At 43.1% G+C, this 16,052-nt stretch overlaps 1 protein-coding gene across 1 annotated transcript; it reads left to right on the forward strand.

Annotated features, from left to right (window-relative positions):
• Window positions 1–4,353: 4,353 nt before the first annotated feature.
• LOC113155590 (protein NLRC3-like) lies at window positions 4,354–15,246 on the forward strand (the record flags this gene model as incomplete). The annotated part of the gene is made up of 7 exons (XM_033326647.1): window positions 4,354–4,425; window positions 4,587–4,815; window positions 4,986–6,780; window positions 11,228–11,401; window positions 11,670–11,843; window positions 14,437–14,483; window positions 14,644–15,246. Coding segments are annotated over 7 exons (3,018 nt in total), but the record flags the coding sequence as incomplete, so codon positions are not given.
• Between the last annotated feature and the right edge of the window lie 806 nt (window positions 15,247–16,052).

Raw genomic sequence — 16,052 nt, forward strand, 5'->3', positions numbered from 1 at the left:
GACTATGTGTTTGGGTTTTTACCAACATCTGGTGAAGATTTCATGTGAAAAGGTCAAGGTCAAACGTATTTATTCCCTCTGAAGACTTATTGTGCTCATGATGTAAACAGGAAAGACAACAATTCAAATCAATACACACAATAAACATGCACAACAACACAGCTGAGCCTCATCGTCACATCACTAGTCACAAGTCTCTTTGTATAAAAGCGTCTGATAAATGACTAAATGGAAATGAAAGAACAAAGTCTGACATTAAAACAGAGCTGGTAAATAACTATGTACATTTACTCAGTTTTAGATCCTCATAGTGGAGGAATTTCCATTTTGTTGTTTTTACATAAACTAAAGGTTCAATAAACTAAAATCACACGTCATCCTTAGTTTTTACTTTTTATGTAAAATATATTAAAATCTAAAAATCATTGTCACATTGAGCTGACAGCTGCTGAATTCTGTCCTTTGTTGATTCTCTTGTTTAGGACAAAACCACAAATACCAAGAACCATCACAGCACCAAGTGACAAAGCTACTGCCAGTCCAACATGTGTCTTACTGTGTCGTCTGTCCTCAACTACTTCATCTCTGCTCCCTCCATCCTTGATCCCTGTAGCCTTGGTGTTTCCAGGTGTGAGTCCTGCAGAGTAGAAACAGCTGTCAGAAGAACACCACAGAATCCACGTCCAGCTGTTCTATAATGACCAAGTAGTATGTCCTCATATTCTGGACCTTCAGTGATAATTACATTACATTACATTACAGTCATTTAGCAGACAAGTCATTACAAGTTACAAGGGTAGGCAGGGCAGCATGAGGAGGTCTTGCCTAAGGACCCCTACTGGAGGTAGCCATAGCTGGGATTTGAACCCCAGTCTCCCACATGGGAGGCGGAGACGTTACCACTACACTAACCAGCCGCCTTAATAATAATGTGTTACGAGGTGAATGTTCCAGTCCTGCATTGTGTAGTTCCGGTGCTTTTATTTTGATAGTTTCAGTGTGACAGTGACTAAAGCAGTAGTTTTTCCTAAATGACTGAGTCTCTGTGTTTTTTCCTGAGGTTCCTGCAGTTCCATGTTCAAAGAACAGCTTTGTTCCCTGTCCTTTACTGACATTTAGAGTTTCATTAAACGGACATGATGACTGCGTTTCATTAAGATTTGAACCTTATTGTGAAATATTGGAGTCATATGACGCTGAAACCACAAACTCATCATCTCCTGAAGCTTTTTACCAACAAACCAAAGTTTGTGGAAACGGAGCATCAAGTAGATTTGATTGATTCTGTATCCGACCTCACAGGATGTGAGGATTTGTTGCTGTCAGCACAAACAGCAGCTTGATGTCTTCACTGCAGCTTCTTGTTTCTGGAACAGTTCAACTCGATCGAGCCTCGTGGTTCGAGACGGAAGAGTCGGAAAGTTTGGATTCGTTTCCACCAGTAAAACTAGAAACTCTGAATCTTCTCTGCTCATCACTAGAGGTGAGTATCTGCAAACTCCAGCACAAACAGCAGCTTCAATGCTGCTAGAAAAGTTAGAAAGTGTCCGTCTGGTTTTCAGACGAACTTCATCTCAACAGACCTTTAGTTTCACTTCCTGGAACATTTCAGTCAAATGTGTCGTTTAAAACCGTCTTTAATGGACATAGAGTTAGTGGATGGTCTCTAGTTGAACACAGAGTCGTTGTTACTGTGGAGCTCCACTTACTGAGGACTGAAGGCAGCTTTTCCTGCCTCCATCAGCCTGTGGAGGAGGCGGAGATGAGCCGCTGCTCTCCCGCTGTCTGAGCCACTAAATGCGGTCTGAGCTCGGCCGGACAGCCGCTGGAGAACAGCTCCGACTTTCTCTGTCAGTAGATCCTCAGCTCGTTATCTGTCCTCGTTAATGTCGATTTAACTGTTTCCCATTATTTAATTAAATCCAACATGTAGCTAAATAGTATTTTGACAGAACAAGAACTAGTTTGATGAACTGTGTCTCAGTTTCTGAGTAAATCTCTCTCTGTGACTTTCTTTGGTCTGTTTTCACTCAAACATCAAACTTGTGAGTTTCATCTTTGAAACATTGTTAAAGTGAATAAATGTCAACGACTCAACTTAATGACATTAAAACAAATGGAAACAGTTTGTTCTGGATTAAAACCACTGATCCAGCAGATGATCAGCACTTGTTGTCTGTTTGTCCATGTTCAACCTCCACAGCATCAGACACACGTCTCTCTGAACAGCAGCAGCAGACACATCAACTTGTGATCACCGTGTCTGTGGATTCACAACTTCAGCTTCTAATAATGTCTCTGTTCAACACTGACAGTGTTTCTCCCTCAGGGGTTGGTCTGGTTTTTATTACAGTAACGAGTTGTTGTTGTTGTTGTGAGGTCTGTTGAAAGAGGAACTCTTCCTGGACCTGAACCTGTGGTTTCCCAAAGTAGATTTTCATGTGTGTTTCTGTTCAGGACTCATATAAATGAACCCCCACCCCCCCCCTCTGCAAACACAGCACATGTGTACAGGAATCATTAGAGTAGATTGTTGTACAGCAAACTGCTGATTCTCAGTCATTTCCAGACCTACAGTGTAGTAAGTCTGTTTGTAGAAACTCTATTTAGACTTTGATTTGACTGAGGCACAGAGGAAGTTTACTGTACATGCAGTTTTTAAAGTATCTCCATGATTTTCTCAGACAACACAGATGATCAGATTATTTTTCTGTGTTTATCTCTAAATGTTGTTTAGTGGTGGAAAAGTTAGTGAAGTATCAGCGTCAGTCCAAATGACTGAGTGAGTGTAAATGTTGGTCCATTGTCCTGTGTGTGCTGGGCTGCAGCTTCATGCCTCCATCTAGTGGACTAATAGTAGAAGTAGAGCAGCTGATGGCAGCTTCCTCTGCCTCCCACTGCTGTCTGACTGCATTCAAGTGACACTGATATGAAAGAGGAAAGAAGAGCCAATCAGTGGAGGAGCAGCTGATCTTTGTCCAGGAGAAATGATGGAAAGGAGGATTTCAGTTTTCACTGCACATCAATGATTTGTGTTTCCTCTCCACATGAAGGTAGAAAGTGTGTGTGAGCTGATGTGGATGTGGATTCAGCAGCATGGATCAGTGTGAGGACAGAGAGGAGGGAGTCCCTCCCTCTAAAACCACTCTGTGTGGGGACCATGAGAGCCAGACCAAAGCTCAGAGGTGAGATGACTGAGACCATCGGACTGATTCTGTCTCCAAGTCTCATCTAGAATTGAATATTTCATCAGGACATTTTTACTATTCTTCTGATTCTATTTGTCATTTATGAAGGAAACTTTGACTGAATATGTGAGCGTCACCAAAAGTTGTTTTTCTATCAGGTCCCATCAAAGACTAGAATTTCCTGGACCTGGACCTGAACCCAGCTGTGTGTCCTTCAAGAGCGACTGGTCAAAGGGTATTGTTATTCTTTTTAAACATCAACCTTCATCAGACACAGAGTAAGTTGTTGTGAGTTTAAAATCAGTCTGAACAATATGATGTAAACTTTTTCTGATGATAAATTGTTGTGTTCTTTGGATTTCTGGATATTTTTGATGTGAGTAAGTTGATTTCTGTTTGAACTGTTGATTGAAGGAGAAGCTTTCTTCACTATTCTTCCAGCAAACACTCTGATCATGGATCAAATCTCCATCCAGCCCGTAGCTAAACCACTGATCCTGTAGAGGGTCTCAGGGGGCTGCTCCTCTTCTAATGAAGTGCTGACTTGCAGGCAGACGTCAAAGGAAGCAGCTGAACACCACAAATGTTGAACTCTGATCAAATCTTTGTGATTGAAGTTCGCAAAATGAAGATTTTGGTACAAATGTCTTAAAGAATCTTGACTTCTTCACTTCCTGTTGGAAGACTTTAGTTCTAATGTTGTTGAAGTCAGTGTAGAGGACTGTTTGTCCCCCGGTGTCAGTACCAGAGCTGACTTGAAGATTCATTTAGGATCCACCAACTAATGAAGGAATGAAGTTGTTCAAATTTGAATTAGTCAAAGTGAGTTGTGTGAGCAGCAGCACTCTGCCTCATACTCACACAGTTGAACATATTCAGACTGGGAGCTGCCCAGTACAACCAGTGTGATCCAAGTAGACTCTGTCTCTAGATGTCTTGTTCCAACACTTGAGCATTGTTCAGTGAGGGAGGCAGAGATATCTGTTGTTCAGAGCTGCTGAGACTGAACCAAAGTGACTGGTGACAGTAAAGCTTCACCACTACAGGGAGTCTCTGATTCACTGTTCACATCAAATCTGTCTTCATGGACCTTTACCTTGTGTGTGTCTCTGTGTGGACAGACATACTGTGAGCTCATTCTTGATGATTCCTCCACAGAGTGGACCAGGAGAGCTCAGAGGTTCCCAGTGGTCAGTCTGCCCAGCAGCATCCAACACAGCTGGACTCTATATTTCTGGTCTGTACATGTCCAACTACTACTTTTCCATCTGTTGTGTTCCCAATAATCTCCATGCTGCACTTTTTAGACCAGTGGATTGTCAGTCTGTCCAACATGGATCTGATGTTTGGCTCCATGATTTGAGTTGGATTGTGTCATTCATATAGTTTCTGTTCCAGCTGCTGGAGGAGAACATTGTCACTTTTGTAAAGAACGAGCTGAAGAAGATCCACAAGGTTCTGAGTCCAGATTACCCACAATGCTTAGAGAGTCAGAGGGAGGATGAGGAGATGTTGGATGGTGAGGATGAAGAGCAGAGGAGGAGCAGCAGAGAGGCATTTGTGAAGATCACACTGAACTTCCTGAGGAGAATGAAGCAGGAGGAGCTGGCTGACTGTCTGCAGAGCAGTAAGAGGATTTCTCTAAACATTTAACATCATGGACAAATGAGACGTTTACTGAGAGCTGAAGATGTGGAGTGTTAATATGTTGAAATGTGAATCATTTAGGGTCATGAAACTGTCAAACTGTGTTTTCATTAGAAATTATATTGATCATGTTTTTGTGGTTTCATTCAGGAACTCCTGCTGCAGTTTGTCAGCGTGAACTTAAATCTAATCTGAAGAAGAAGTTCCAGTGTGTGTTTGAGGGGATTGCTAAAGCAGGAAACCCAACCCTTCTGAACCAGATCTACACAGAGCTCTACATCACAGAGGGAGGGACTGGAGAGGTCAATGATGAACATGAGGTCAGACAGATTGAAGCAGCATCCAGGAAACCACACAGACCAGAAAGAACCATCAGACAAGAAGACATCTTTAAAGGCTCACCTGGAAGAGAGGAACCAATCAGAACAGTGATGACAAAGGGAGTGGCTGGCATTGGGAAAACAGTCTTAACACAGAAGTTCACTCTGGACTGGGCTGAAGACAAAGCCAACCAGGACATACAGTTCACATTTCCATTGACTTTCAGAGAGCTGAATGTGCTGAAAGAGAAAAAGTTGAGCTTGGTGGAACTTGTTCATCACTTCTTTACTGAAACCAAAGAAGCAGGAATCTGCAGGTTTGAAGAGTTCCAGGTTGTGTTCATCCTGGACGGTCTGGATGAGTGTCGACTTCCTCTGGACTTTCACCACAATCAGATCCTGACCGATGTTACAGAGTCCACCTCAGTGGATGTGCTGCTGACAAACCTGATCAGGGGGAACCTGCTTCCCTCTGCTCGCCTCTGGATAACCACACGACCTGCAGCAGCCAATCAGATCCCTCCTGAGTGTGTTGACATGGTGACAGAGGTCAGAGGTTTCACTGACCCACAGAAGGAGGAGTACTTCAAGAAGAGGTTCAGAGATGAGGAGCAGGCCAGAAGAATCATCTCCCACATCAAGACATCACGAAGCCTCCACATCATGTGTCACATCCCAGTCTTCTGCTGGATTATTGCTACAGTTCTGGAGGATGTGTTGAAAACCAGAGAGGGAGGAGAGCTGCCCAAGACCCTGACTGAGATGTACATCCACCTGTTGGTGGTTCAGTCCAAAGTGAAGAACATCAAGTATGATGGAGGAGCTGAGACAGATTCATACTGGAGTCCAGAGAGCAGGAAGATGATTGAGTCTTTGGGAAAACTGGCTTTTGAGCAGCTGCAGAAAGGAAACCTGATCTTCTATGAATCAGACCTGACAGAGTGTGGCATCGATATCAGAGCAGCCTCAGTGTACTCAGGAGTGTTCACACAGATCTTTAAAGAGGAGAGAGGACTGTACCAGGACAAGGTGTTCTGCTTTGTCCATCTGAGTGTTCAGGAGTTTCTGGCTGCTCTTCATGTCCATCTGACCTTCATCAACTCTGGAGTCAATCTGCTGTCTGAACAACAGTCAAAATCTATGTTGTCAATACCTGAACTAAAACTTCTCCACCAGAGTGCTGTGGACAAGGCAGTACTGAGTCCAAATGGACACCTGGACTTGTTTCTCCGCTTTCTCCTCGGTCTTTCACTACAGACCAATCAGACTCTCCTACGAGGTCAGCAGACAAAGACAGGAATTAGATCACAGACCAATCAGGAAACAGTCCAGTACATCAAGAAGAAGGTCAAAGAGACTCCCTCAGCAGAGAAAAGCATCAACCTATTCCACTGTCTGAATGAACTGAATGATCGTTCTCTAGTGGAGGAGATCGAACAGTACCTCGACTCAGGAAGTCTCTCCACAGATAAACTGTCTCCTGCTCAGTGGTCAGCTCTGGTCTTCATGTTGGTGTCTTCAGGAAAAGATCTGGACGAGTTTGATCCATTTAAATACTCTTCTAACTTTTCAGAAGAGGATCTTCTGTTTGTGCTGGGAGTCGTCAAAGTCTCCAAGAAAGTTATGTAAGTATAAAGATAGTGGAATTTATTCATCATTAAATCCACAGCTACTTTATTTCAACAACAGAACATAACTTATTACTTGTTTTCTTGTATTAAAACATACAGCGCCTTAAATGTATTTTCCCACTTATTGACATTATAAATAATGTATGGTCAATAATCTAGCCATAGGGGTTGCAAGCCAGTGACTTCTGTGCCGGTCCCAAGCCCGGATAAATAGAGAGGGTTGCGTCAGGAAGGGCATCCGGCGTAAAAATTGCCAAAATAGCCATGCGAATCATTCACAAGACTTTCATACCGGATCGGTCGAGGCCCGGGTTAACAACGACCGCCACCGATGCTGTTAACCTACAGAGTGCTGGTGGAAATTTGACTACTGTTGGTCGAAGAAAGAGGGGAGGCAGAAGGGTTCGTGGTCAGAGAGAGAAGGGAAAAGGCAGGAACATAGATTTGAGAATAGGGACTCTTAACGTTGGTACGATGACAGGGAAAGGCAGAGAGCTGGCAGACATGATGGAGAGAAGAAAGGTAGATGTTCTGTGTGTGCAGGAGACAAGGTGGAAGGGCAGCAAGGCACGTAGTATCGGAGGAGGATACAAACTGTTCTACCATGGTGTTGATAGGAAGAGAAACGGGGTAGGAGTGATCTTGAAGGGGGAGTTTGTGAACAATGTTCTAGAGGTGAAAAGAGTCTCAGACAGGGTGATGAGCATAAAGCTAGAAATTGAAGGGGTGATGATGAATGTAGTCAGTGGGTATGCGCCACAGGTTGGCTGTGAGTTAGAAGAGAAGGAGAGATTCTGGAGTGAGTTTTATGAGGTCATAGAGAGTATCCCCAGAGGAGAGAGAGTTGTTGTTGGAGCAGACTTCAATGGGCATGTTGGTGAGGGCAACAGAGGTGATGAGGAGGTGATGGGCAGGTTTGGTGTGAAGGAAAGGAATCTGGAAGGACAGATGGTGGTGGACTTTGCTAAGAGGATGGAAATGGCTGTAGTCAACACTTACTTCCAGAAGCGAGAGGAACATAGAGTGACATACAGAAGTGGAGGTAGGAGTACGCAGGTGGACTACATCCTATGTAGACGAGGTCATTTGAGAGAGGTTAGTGACTGCAAAGTGGTGGTAGGAGAGAGTGTAGCCAGACAGCACCGCATGGTGGTGTGCAAGATGACTCTGGAGGTCAGGAAGAAGAAAAGAGGGAAGTCAGAGAAGAAGACCAAGTGGTGGAAGCTAAAGAATGAAGAAACTTGTGAGGAATTCAGGCAGAAGTTGAGACAGGTTCTGGGTGGTCAGGATGAGCTTCCAGATGACTGGGAAACCACAGCAGAAGTTATCAGGGAAACAGGTAGGAAGGTGCTAGGTGTGTCATCTGGAAAGAGGAAAGAAGGTAAAGACACTTGGTGGTGGAATGAGGAAGTACAGGAATGCGTCCAGAGGAAGAAGTTAGCTAGAAGGAAGTGGGATGTAGAAAGGACTGAGGAAAGTAGACAGGAGTACAAGGAAGCGCAGCGTAGAGTGAAGAGGGAGGTGGCAAAGGCCAAACAGAAAGGTTACGATGAGCTGTATGACAGGTTAGACACAAAGGAAGGAGAGAAGGACTTGTACAGGCTAGCCAGACAGAGAGATAGAGATGGGAAGGATGTGCAACAGGTAAGGGTGATTAAGGACAGAGATGGAAAGGTGCTAACAACCCAGGAGAGTGTGCAGAAAAGATGGAAGGAGTATTTTGAGGATCTGATGAATGAGGAAAATGACAGGGAAAGAAGAGAGGAAGATGTTGATGTTGTGGAGCAGGAAATAGAAGAGATTGGAAAGGATGAGGTTAGGAAGGCTCTGAAAAGGATGAAGAGTGGAAAGGCTGTTGGTCCTGATGACATACCTGTGGAGGTGTGGAAGTGCTTAGGAGAGACAGCAGTGGAGTTTTTAACCAGTTTGTTCAATAGGATTCTAGAGAGTGAGAAGATGCCTGAGGAATGGAGGAGAAGCGTTCTGGTTCCGATCTTTAAGAACAAGGGTGACACGCAGAACTGCAGCAACTATAGAGGAATAAAGTTGATGAGCCACACAATGAAGCTGTGTGAAAGAGTAGTGGAAGCCAGGCTTAGGAAGAAGGTGGAGATTTGTGAGCAGCAGTATGGTTTCATGCCCCGTAAGAGCACCACTGATGCCATTTTTGCTTTGAGAATGTTGATGGAAAAGTACAGAGATGGTCAGAAGGAGCTGCATTGTGTCTTTGTAGATTTAGGGTTAGGGTTAGGGTGGAGGAAAGTGTCAGGAGTGTTGTGTGACAAAAGAGTGTCAGCAAGACTCAAAGGAAAGGTGTACAAGACAGTGGTGAGACCAGCTCTGCTCTATGGGTTAGAGACGGTAGCAGTGAGAAAGACACAAGAGGCTGAGATGGAGGTAGCAGAGATGAAGATGTTGAGGTTCTCCTTAGGAGTGACCAGGTTAGACAGGATAAGGAACGAGTAGATCAGAGGGACGGCTCACGTTGCCTGTGTTAGCAACAAAGTCAGAGAGGCCAGACCGAGGTGGTTTGGACATGTTCAGAGGAGGGATAGTGAATATATTGGTAGAAGGATGTTGGAGATGGAGCTGCCAGGCAGGAGGACAAGAGGACGACCAAAGAGGAGATATATGGATGTTATAACAGAGGACATGAGGTTGGCTGGTGTTAGGGTAGAAGATGTTCATGATAGAGTGAGGTGGAAAAGGATGATTCGCTGTGGCGACCCCTGATGGGAAAAGCCGAAAGAGAAGAAGAAATAATGTATGGTCAATAAAAGTTGATGACTTTGACAAAAATTTGTAAGGTGAAATCAGTGTTTGCATTAATATTCACCCCCTTCAGGTCAGTATTTAGTAGATGCACCTTTGGCTGCAATCACAGGATGGAGTTTGTGTGGATAGGTCTCAATTAGGCTTGTACATCTGGACAATGGAATTTTCTGCTATTATTCTTTGCAAAACTGTTCAACTCGGTCAGGTTGCGTGGGGATCGGGTGTGAACAGCCCTGAACAGTCCATCCACAAATTCTCTATTGGACTGATGTCTGGGCTTTGATTCGGCCATTCCAGAACATTCACCTTGTTGTTGGTAAACCATTTCTGTTTAGCTTTTGCTGTATGCTTTGGGTCATTGTCTTGTTGAAAAACAAATCTTATCCCAAGCTGTAGTCGACTGAATGAGATTGTCCTCCAGGGTTGTCCTATATTTTGCCGCATTCGTCTTACCCTCAACCTTCGAGGGCCAGCTGCCTATAAGCATCCCCACAGCATGATGCTGTCACCACCGTGTTTCAAAGTGGGGATGGTGTGTTTGTGGTGATGTACAATGTTTGGTGTGCGCCTCACATAGCGTCTTGTCTGATGGACAAAAAGCACAATTTTAGTCTCATCAGACCAAAGAACCCTCTTCCACTGGCCATGGACTCTTTCGCATTCCTATTGGCGAACTCCAGTCGTGATTTAACTTGAGTTTTCTTCAACGGTGGCTTTCTCCTTGCCACTCTCCCGTAAAGCTTTTACTAGTGAAGAACCTGAGCAACCTAAAGCTTATTAAGTCTCCCTCAGTGGTCATCGGTGTGTTAGTGGCCTCTCTCACTAATCTCCTTCTTGCATGGTCACTTAGTTCTAGGCAGATTTCGACGTGCTATAATCACACACACTCAGTGAAATCGTGGGGATGTTCAGAAGATTTTTTTTTTTTATGCATCTCCTGACTTATGCTTTTCAATTACCTGTTTTCAGAGTCGGTGAGTCTTTTGGTGTCATGGTAGCCAGGAATATTGATTAACCAGTGGTTAACCTTCCAGACACAAGTGTATTTATACTGCAATTACATTGTAGAAACCTATTTTCACCTTTAAATCAATTTTTTAGTCTAAGTCGCCCATTTTTATTGACCAAGATTAATTTATAATGTCAATAAATGGATGAAACATCCAAGGGGGTGAATACTTTTTATAGGCACTGTATTGTATTATAACGCAAGACCAATGTTGTCATCTTGTGCAACATAATTTTTCAGACTGAGTGGCTGTAACCTCTCAGGGAGAAGCTGTGAAGCTTTGTTTTCAGTTTTCAGCTCCCAGTCCTCTAGTCTGAGAGAACTGGACCTGAACAACAACAACCTCAATGATTTAGGAGTGAAGCTTCTGTCTGCTGGACTGAAGAATCCACACTGTAAACTGGAAACTCTCAGGTCAGGTCAAGCTTCTGTGTTAAATAACTGAAGGTATTTAAAAAGTCCACAACTGCTGACATGAGAGAGACACAACCATGTTAAAGTTACAGAAATTTCTTATCAGTATTTTTACAATATACAAAATAATTGTACTTTCCTGTATAATTTGATTTCATTTTGTTGTTTCTTTTTTAGTTCAGTAAACATTTAAGGTGATTACAGTTTGACACAAATGTCATTTTATATGTCCCTGTTTTTCAGACTGAGTGGCTGTAACCTCTCAGAGAGAAGCTGTGAAGCTCTGTCGTCAGTTCTCAGCTCCCAGTCCTCTAGTCTGAGAGAACTGGACCTGTGTAACAACAACCTGCAGGATTCAGGAGTGAAGCTTCTGTCTGCTGGACTGGAGAATCCACACTGTAAACTGGAAACTCTCAGGTCAGGTCAAGTTTCTGTTTTAAATAACGGGAGATATTTAAAATGTCCAGAACTGCTGACATGAGAGAGACCCAAGCAGAATAAGCTTTTTAATGTCACAAGTTTCAAGCTTCAGAAGTTTTTCATCAATATTTTACAATATATAAAATAAATTTAGTGTCCTGTCTGTTTTAATTTCATTGTGTAGTTTCTTTTTTACTTCAGACAACATTTAAGGTCATTAATGTTTAACGTAAATGTTGTAATGTTATACATCACTGTTTTTCAGACTGAGTGGCTGTAACCTCTCAGAGAAAAGCTGTGAAGCTCTGTCCTCAGTTCTCAGCTCCCAGTCCTCTAGTCTGAGAGAACTGGACCTGAGTAACAACAACCTGCAGGATTCAGGAGTGAAGCTTCTGTCTGCTGGACTGGAGAATCCACACTGTAAACTGGAAACTCTCAGGTTAGGATTCATTAACTTAAATACATTTTTCTGCAACAGTTTTTTCTAGACTCTCAGTGAGGATTCTATCTTTTCTTAATGTTGTTGTTGGCCTGGCCCCACTATAGAGCCAGACCTGGGGTTGGGGTACTCAGGCAAGCGCCTGGTTGCCAGACTCTTGCCTGAGGGATTCAAGTTTCTAAAAACTTTATTAATCCCAGAGGGAAATTATTTTGCCTTATTACCATTGTTCTCAACACAGACAGAAAGAAAAGGAACCACAACCAGGAAAGATCCAACACCAACATAAATACACATAACCAATAACATCAATACAGAAAAACTAAATATATATACAGAATATGTAAAATAGACAAATGAAATTGGGTCAATATATATATATATATATACTCTATGTGGATTGACAGCAAGTGTATGTCACAACTATCATTCCCCCCACCCCTTATAGAGGGGGGAGGAATTGTACAGATTTATGGCCACAGGTAGAGAGGTTTTCCTGTGGCGCTCTGTGGAGCATTTAATGTTAATAAGTCTTTGGCTGAATGTCTGAATGGAAAGAGCATAGGGGCATTGTGGATTTTTCCCTGGTGAACATAGGAATCGCTTCCATGCACCCTCGGGTAGGGGAATAGATCCCTCTGGTATAGTTCCTGGCTTACTTGTGGTCTCTGGAAGGTGCTCTGACTGGGGACTTTGTTGTTCTGCTGGGGGATTTCAACGCTCATGTCTCCAATTGAGACTTGGAGGGGCATGATTGAGAAGAACAGTCTCCCTGATCTGAACCCAAGTGGGGTTTTGTTATAGGACTTCTGTGCTCGTCACAAACAACATGTTTAAGCATAAGAGGTGTCCATCAGTGCACATTGCACAAAATATACTAAAAACCTGGATTATTCTGGTTAGTCACATTGTACTGCTATTATTCTGAACATAACTGTATATCTCTGATGCTCAGGTGAAGAGAGGAGCTGAGCTGTCAATTGACACCACCTGGTGGTCAGCAGAGTGGAAATTTGGACAGTCTTGGCACACTCAAATATATTATGAGGGTCTGTTGGGAACGTCTGGCGAAACCCTGTGATAGAGGGTTTTTCAACACCCACCTGCAGGAGAGCTTAAATCAGATCCTGAAAGTGGTTGGGGACATTGAGTCTGAATGGGCCATGTTCTCTACCTCCATTGTTGATGTGTCTTTTTGGAGCTGTTGACTTAAGATCTCTGCTGCTTAGTGGTGGATATTGAAGTAAGACAGACATCAAGCTGCAGGAGTCTTTCTGGGCCTGGTTGGCTTGTGGGACTCCTGAGGCAGCTGATGGGTATCGGCAGGCTAAGCGTGCTGCAGCCCGAATAGTTGCAGAAGCAAAAACCCGAACCTAGGAGGACTTTGGCAAGACCATTGTGGTGGAAATGTTTAATTCATATTGGTCCTTGTTCAATGTAGGATGAGAAAAAGTCTGCATGTCTTTAAAAAAAAACTTTTCTGCTCTTTGTACTTGCATCTCATGAAACAGAAACACTACTTTGATACTACTTTGCTTTGATGTTTTCTCCTTGACTTAGATTTTTGCTTGCTTTGTTCCTCACTTGTAAGTCACTTTGTGTAAAAGCATCTGCCAAATGACTAAATGTAAAGGTAAATGTCTTTGTCTGTCTTTATTCATCATTATGGGGAGAGTTGCACTATTTGTCAAAATAATGACTTTATTTAATGTAATGAGAACTATGAACTTACTTTTTCTTTCCACTGTATGTAATTTTGCGCCAAATACAAATAGGAGTATGTGATGTTGGTTTGCTTTGTGTGTCTGCAGACTGTCAGGCTGTCTGATCACAGAGGAAGGCTTTAATTCTCTGGCCTCAAGTCTGAACTCCAACCCCTCCCATCTGAGAGAGCTGGACCTGAGCTACAATCATCCAGGAGACTCAGGAGTGAAGCTGCTGTCTGCTGGACTGGAGGATCCACACTGGAGACTGGACACTCTCAGGTATGAAGAGGCCTGCTGCAGCCACAAATAATGTCTGATGAAGGAGGAAGTAGGGATGTTGATGATTAATCATTAATCAATGTTAATAATTTAATCAATTCAAATCTATATTAACTGATGATGCAGAAGCTGAGGATGTGAGATGTAACTGTCAGAAATTGTCCTGTATTTCTCTGAAGTACCTGGTTGCTCCAGCAGGTGGTGCCTCTTTTAAACGCAACTCATTGATATAAAGAGAAGAAAAATGTGTGAACATCAGTTTGTGTCTCACTGTGGAGTTGTGTTGATGAACACTGCAGCAGAAAGTAGTTCTGTTGCTGGAAACATTTCCTCTCAGTTGATGACAAATCTTCACTGAAGCACTTTACATTCAGCAAAGAAAAAAAACTGAACTAGAGAATTGAAATCTTTCCTCCATGTCACCTCCCTGCTCCGTAGAATTCCAAGATAAGGACTCCAATTCTTTAGTTGTTTACTGAATGTCCATCCCTACATACAAGCCTCCATTAGAACAGAACCAGAACACACTGTGTGTATGAGAGCCATGTAATGTCCATGTGTGCATGCTGAAAGAGAATGTGCTGCTCTGACCCCCCTCCTCCTTTCAGGGTGCAGCCTGGTGGAGACCGATGGTTGAGACCAGGTCTGAGGAAGTGTAAGTGTGTTTTTAATGAGACTGATGAAAACAAAGCAGCAACATTCAACCATCTTCAAACTGTCACATCACTCATTCAAATCCCTGATGTCATGAGTCCTCATCAAACTGATGATAGATTAATAACTGCAGCTGGATTGTGTCTTGTTCTCTCCATCAGATTTCTGTCAACTCACCATCGACACAAACACAGTGAACAGAAAACTACGACTGTCTGACAACAACAGGACGGTGACACGTGTGGAGGAGGATCAGTCATATCCTGATCATCCAGACAGATTTGACCAGTGTCTTCAGTTTCTGTGTAGTAATGGTCTGACTGGTCGCTGTTACTGGGAGGTCGAGTGGAGTGGAAGGGTTTATGTATCAGTGAGTTACAGAGGAATCAGAAGGAGAGGAAACGGTGAAGACTGTTGGTTTGGATGGAACGATCAGTCCTGGAGTCTGATCTGCTCTGATGGTGGTTACTCTGTCTGTCACAAAAACAGGCAAATGTTCATCTCCGCCTCTGTCTCTCACAGAGTATCAGTGTATGTGGACTGTCCTGCTGGGACTCTGTCCTTCTACAGAGTCTCCTCTGACAAACTGATCCACCTCCACACCTTCAACACCACATTCACTGAACCTCTTTATCCTGGGTTTAGGTTCTGGTGGGCTGATTCCTCCTTGTCTCTGTGTTCAGTGTAGTACTGAGAGTGTCGTCCTGTCAGAGAAACGTCGTCTCTGTTGAACAGATAGTTCAGTCTGTACATGTCTGTCTCTTTCACTCACACACACGTTTTCAGATTCATGGATTCAATCAGTTTCTTCTTGAACCAGTTCTAAATGATTCCTTGTAAACTTGTTCCTCTTCCAGTCCTTTAAAGATGAAGCTCCGATTATTCCAGGATCCAGATGTTGAGGACTTGTTCTGAAGTCTTGTTCTGTCTTTTGTCTCTTTCTCTTTTCGATCCACTGACATTATTAGACATCAGTGCTGCTGTTCATAGTGACGTCAGCACAAATGACCCAACAAGACCAAAGATTCAAGTCAAACACATCCATGAATTTCATGAAGGAAAGTTTCCTGACTTTTGTTCTCCAATCATCTTTATTTGGAGTTCAATGAGTCCAACTAAAGTCAGATCTCCTGAAATGGGGACGATTTGAAGTGACTTGACATTTTAGTGATACTGACCAGGAGTGGACTCACTGTTGTTGTGGACTGTATCTGTAAGTGCTGCTGGTTCATCTACAGCATCCACACACATCTGGAAACACATCTGTGTGTCTGACTTGATCAAACAATCACTACAGCAGCTGCTGGACCAGAAGCTGAAGTTGAACCTTTCACAATAAAAGCATGTGTTTGTATCCTGCAGCAGGACATCAGTGTGTTCCTTCAGGCTGCTGTATTGAACCAACACACTGAGCTCAAATTGAGCTTTATTCACTTCAACTTTGTTCTTGGTCTCTGTGATGGAAAAGTTTCAGTTGAACATTTGGAGCAAAATCCAAAGTATCCAAGTGGAAGAAGAGTTTTTGTGTTGGTGTTAAAGAAGCTCTGAGAGTGAACCATCAGAAACATGA

This window comes from Anabas testudineus, chromosome 18 (assembly GCF_900324465.2).
Source record: "Anabas testudineus chromosome 18, fAnaTes1.2, whole genome shotgun sequence".
Classification (NCBI taxonomy): domain Eukaryota; kingdom Metazoa; phylum Chordata; class Actinopteri; order Anabantiformes; family Anabantidae; genus Anabas; species Anabas testudineus.